Raw genomic sequence first — 5489 nt, forward strand, 5'->3', positions numbered from 1 at the left:
ACATGCCACAGAGCAACTAACCCCACAGGCTACAGTTACTGAGCCTGTGCAATACAATTAGAGAGTCTGTGCACCACGATGAAATATCCCTCATGGGGAAACAAAGATCCGAGACAGCCAAATAAATAAATATTTTAAATATTCAATTATTAAATTTTTTTAAAATCACACCCTGAAGACTTGAACTCTTCTGGCCACACTAAGACCAAACCAGAAGATGAGAACTGTTCCCCCCCACAAGGCCTCCTGTCCCTACCCTGGACTAATTTGACCTTAATTTTCAAATGGAGTGCTTTTGGTTTCCTGATGCAAAATGCACCATGTCTTAAAATAACATTTAGTGTTATTCAGATTGTGGCTGGTTGGGGATTTATTTTGAATATTGGTGATCTCTTTTTTAAAGTAAGGTCTTGAGCCACTTGATTCCTGTCAGGAGCCCCAACTCCTGCTCCTGTAAGCTATGGCAGTGGGTCTCCCTCCCGCCTACCTCCCCAGTGGGTAGTGAGCATGCCTAGAGAGCCATGGGTTTGAAGGGCCATTGCAATCTAAGAAGGACAGTGCCTGGTGAGTGTGAGGTATTGCTTAATATATTATTATGGAAAAGCATGGAAGTGTTAGTCACTCAGTCATGTCCAACTTTTTGCCTCCCCATGAACTGTAGGCTCCTCTCCCATGAAATTCTCCAGGTAAGAATACTGGAATGGGTAAGCCATTCCCTTCTCCAGGAGATCTTCCTGATCCAGGAATCAAATCCAGGTCTCTTGCATTAGCAGGCAGATTCTTTACTGCCTGAGCCAACAGGGGAAGTTATTATGGAAAGATGTATACAGTTTTAGGACCACTGACTTTTTTTTTGCAGAAAATACATTTTGTTTAAAACCTCAAATGCAGGGGTTTTCCTGGTGGTCCAGTGGCTAAGACTCTGTACTCCCAACATAGGGGTCCTGGTTTCGATCACTGCTCAGGGAACCAGATCCAAGATTCCACAGTTAAGCGTTTCACATGCCGCAACTAAAGATCGTACACACCGCACCTAAGACCCAGTGCAGCCAGATAAATAAATAAATAAAATCTCCAATACAGCAGTAGTGTTTTCTTCAGGGATAACTCCCAACCAGCAGGGGGCGCTTTGAGGCGCCCTAAATACAGATACATCTGAGCCAACAGGGGCTCAGATGTATGTAGGAAGATGTATGTAGGAAGAGATGCCAGATGGAAAAGAGGGGAGAGGGCTTGCAGCAAACATCCCCAGATAATCAGCGTGTGGGATTCAGAAATGAAAAGCTGCAGACCTTTGGAAAGGAAGGTGAGACGCACTTACAGAGGAATTGGAATGTCAAGATGGGAGTTTGGACTCAGCTCTGAAGGCCTTGGAGCAATGGGGAGGGCGGAGGGTGGGAGATGCTAGGAGGAGAAGTTTGGGGCAGGGCCCAAGGGCAGGACAGGGTTGGCAAGAGGGTGTTAGGGAAAGCACGCTGACTGAAACCGCCCACCCTGGCCAGGCACCACAGTGACCGTCTACAGTAAGAACTCAAAACTAATAAGCCACCACCAACTGGGAGAGTTCAGGAAAGGTCAAAAAGTGACACCACGTGTCCGACCACCTCCCAGAATCCTTCTCGCTGGCATCCATCTTGGCTGAACCAGGAAGGACTCTGGATTAGAATAATTGGCTAAAGACAACCCGGAAACTAATCCCATCACCATAAAACCCGAGACTGCCAGCCACATGGCAGAGCAGTTCTCCTGGGTTCTCTTCCCCTCCTGCTCTCCACCCAGGCGCCCCTTCCCAATATCTAGCTTCCTCAGCACATGTGTCTCCTCGGACAACTCGTTTCTGAATATTAGACAAGAGGCCACTTTTGTGCCGTGGAACAGGTCCCCCTTCCTGCAACAAGCTGACTGAGAGCCGCTACTGCAATGGTCTGGGTGAGGGGGAGCCCAGGAAGCAGGGCAGTCTTGGGGGCAGAGGGAGGAGGTGCTTAAGATGAGCCTGAAGCACTGTGTGTTGAATGCTGGAGAAAGTGGGAGAAGCCCCGAGACTCAGGACACAAGACTTTCTCTCCTAAAGGCACCATATCCGAGACTCAGAATTCACTCTTTCCTTTGCTGCTACTGCTGCTGCTGCTGCTGTCGCTTCAGTCATGTCTGACTCTGTGAGACAGCAGCCCACTAGGCTCCTCTGTCCCTGGGATTCTCCAGGCAAGAAGACTGGAGTGGGTTGCTGTTTCCTTCTCCAATGCATGAAAGTGAAAAGTGAAAGTGAAGTCGCTCAGTTGTGTCCGACTCTTAACGACCCCATGGACTGCAGCCTATCAGGCTCCTCCATCCATGGGATTTTCCAGGCAAGAGTACTGGAGTAGTGTTGGCTAAAAAAAGATGTATAACTTGAGAGCTGTGAGTTAAGTTTTATTTGGGCCAAAATGAGGACTGCACCCTGTGAGACGGCATCTCAGATAGCTTTGAGAGACTGCTCCAAAGCGGCAGTGGGGGAAAGACAATATACAAGGTTTTGGCTAAGGGGGAGTTCATTGCCATGAACCACTCATTTTACAAAAGGTTTTTGTTTGTCATGAGGATCTTATGTCACCATGAAGGAGTTTAGTACTTCTCTAGATATGAGAAGATGGAAGAATTGAGATAATAAAATCTGTTCCTAAAAACATCCAACTATCTAAAAACCTGTCCCACCAGATTGCCTGGAGCAGAGTGCCTCACTCCACCCTGGACTCCCTCAGGGACTGTTGCAGGTCATCAGCTAAAGCAGCATGGGGTTCAGTCTCCGTAGCGGCAGATGGCAAACACCTTTGTTGTTCAGTCCTTGGCAGTGCTCTTAGTAAGTGCCAATCTGTAGTTGACACTAGTCTCCATAGAGTCGCAGGTAGGTTGGAGCATGTGATTGCCTCTTTTAAAGGGACAGGGCCTCCTCTTCCTCTCTGGGGGTTCACCTGTTTCTTCTCGAGACTGCCTCCCCCCTCTGGATGACCTCTGTTGGCATCTCCATCAGACATAGACCCATCTGCCTGGACCCTCCCCAGGAAAAGATCCTGCTAATTAACTCTCCAGGCCCTGCCCAGTGGACACAGGGTCCCTCTGCCATGCTGTGCCAGGCAGTCACTTGGCACATGGGGACTTGGAAAAGATTTCTACCCTGGAAGGCAGTGTAAGCAACTTTTGGCAGAAAAGAGCTCTCTTCAGGAGGCCACTTTTGTCTTGTCACTCTCCTTAAACCAGGCATCCCGTGCTCTATCATCTCCAGCCTTAGCACACCTTTCAAATCTTTTGATCATACAATAGGTCACCTAACTTGTTGCTTTTTCCATAGATCAGAGAAGCAGAAATAAAGAATAAGGAACAGATAACCAGATCTCTTCCCCAGTTCTTCTCATTCCTTCAGGAATCCCGAGAACACACTATGTCAAAAGATAGCATCTGAAAAAAGATCACGAGCAGTCGACAAGCATTGCACACAGTGGGGGAGGGTGAGGACTCTGACTTCCATCCCATCCCAATGATTAACTGAGATGACTTCCCTGTTTCCCTTTAGAAGTTTTCATGGCTGAGCAGAATCTTCCGAGAAGGTTTTTGGGGGACCCTGAGTCCACCATCTCCCCAGATTGCTGGCATGCTGATTAAAGGCAATTTTCCTTTCTGTTAACACTTGAGAGTTTGGTTTTGTAGGCAGCCAAGCAGTAGGACATGACTTGACCGCAGCAGGAACCCTGACCTTTAAGGCCAGATCCAACCCTGACTTGCTATGTGTCCTCAGGCCTGTAGGTGTCGATCTCTCCAGCCCTTAGCCACCTCCTCTCTACAGCAGGGCTAGCAATGTTTTACAGGCAGATGGCACCCCCTCTCCCCGCACCCCTTCCTCCCCAGCTCGGGCAGCTGTGACTTTTGGATAACAATAGCCTCCAAACCCTCTGAGCAGGGCAGGGCAGGGGCGGAGAGCATGCAAATGGAGACCCAGCCCTGCAGAGAATCTACATCACAACCCAAATCAACGTTTATTCCCCCAGGACAAAGGCAGTCAGCTGCATTGTGCTGAGTCATTTATTAGCTCCTATTGACAAGAAGTCAGTTCCACAGTATCAAGAATTCACCTTGCTGTGCAGTAGAAACTACCACAACATTGTAAAGCATCTATACTCCAATAAAAATTAAATAATAATAAAAGAAGTCAGTTCCCCTGGCACCAATTCCAACCTGTTTCCCTCCTCGCCACCCCCTGGCCCCAGCCGCCTCAATGTCCATCAACTTTGCACCTTGAAATCCCTGTGGGGTCCAAGAAGCACGGGGGTGGGGGTGGGGGGGTGGACAGAACTTAAAGATTCTAGAATTTAAATATATAAAGTGCGACAACATAGCTTATTAGAACCCAGCAGACCCTTTGGCGTGACCCAGTGAAGATGGGGCAGAAGGACTGATGTGAAGTTAGACAAGTGAAGCCACGTGGTGTCCTGAGTCCAGGATGAGAAGGGATCAGCTCACATGTCCTTTCACAGGCAGGGGTTTATCCTCTTTAAATAAGCCTGAACCCATGAGTCTTTTTGGAAGACACAAGCCTCTAGGCCTCCAGTCAGCTTCAATCTGTGGGCAGAGAATAGAAGAGGGACTGAGTCACCTGCGTCACCCCTGGATGCCACACACACATCACTCCTGGGTGCCCCTGAGCTCCCTGGTGCCACACACACATCACTCCTGGGTGCCCCTGAGCTCCCTGGTGCCACACACACATCACTCCTGGGTACCCCTGAGCTCCCTGGTGCCACACACACATCACTCCTGGGTGCCCCTGAGCTGTGCGCCTGTAAAATGAAGTGTTACGTAAGATCTGTGATGTGTACACGGGGAGGAACACCCAAGCTTCACCGGGGGTGGGGGTGGGGGTGGGGTGGTAGTTCTTTAAATTGCCATTTCCTGGACCCTTTGGTGGATTCAGTGCATCAGGGAAGAGCGAAGGCTGTAGACAGCTTGCTAGCATGGAAACAAATCCTCTCCTAGAATCCCTCTGAGAGTTCACCTGCTCCATCTTTTCATGTGTCTGTATCCATTTGGACCCCCTAAACATTGCTTTGGGTGTGTGTGTGTGTGTGTGTGTGTGTTTTTCTTCTCTGATCTGTCCACCTCCCAAACTTGGCTGTTGTCCAAAAACCATAGATCAGTTCTGCCTTTAATTATCTGCATGAACTTAGACAAATTTCTTCAATTCCCTGAACCTCAGTTTTCATGATGATGAAAATGCATGCCCCAGGAGAGTGAGCTGATTGAGATAATACACATGAAAGTGTCTCCTGTCTCACAGACACTGCGTGTCAAGTGTAAGCTACCTCCTTGGAACTTTGTAAGGATCCTGTGATGCAGCTATTGCGGTTATGCCACTTCACAGCTCAGGAGTGCCGAGAGCTACGCAGATAATCAGGTTCAGAAAAGTTACCTGCCCAGAGTCACCCAAGGTTATAGGATGGCAAATCTAGAGACAGGAACTA

General features: G+C 48.6%; 1 protein-coding gene across 1 annotated transcript in view; it reads right to left on the minus strand.

The window, feature by feature from the left end:
• Nucleotides 1–4041: 4041 nt before the first annotated feature.
• CCL1 (C-C motif chemokine ligand 1) overlaps nt 4042–5489 on the minus strand; it is a 3811-nt gene continuing 2363 nt past the window's right edge. The window contains exon 3 of the mRNA XM_040244035.1: nt 4042–4590. Coding sequence (XP_040099969.1) covers nt 4500–4590 — 91 coding nt within the window. The 3' untranslated portion in view covers nt 4042–4499. The remainder of the gene's footprint in view (nt 4591–5489) is intronic.

The sequence above is a fragment of the Oryx dammah genome, unplaced genomic scaffold (genome assembly GCF_014754425.2).
Source record: "Oryx dammah isolate SB20612 unplaced genomic scaffold, SCBI_Odam_1.1 HiC_scaffold_8, whole genome shotgun sequence".
Lineage (NCBI taxonomy): Eukaryota > Metazoa > Chordata > Mammalia > Artiodactyla > Bovidae > Oryx > Oryx dammah.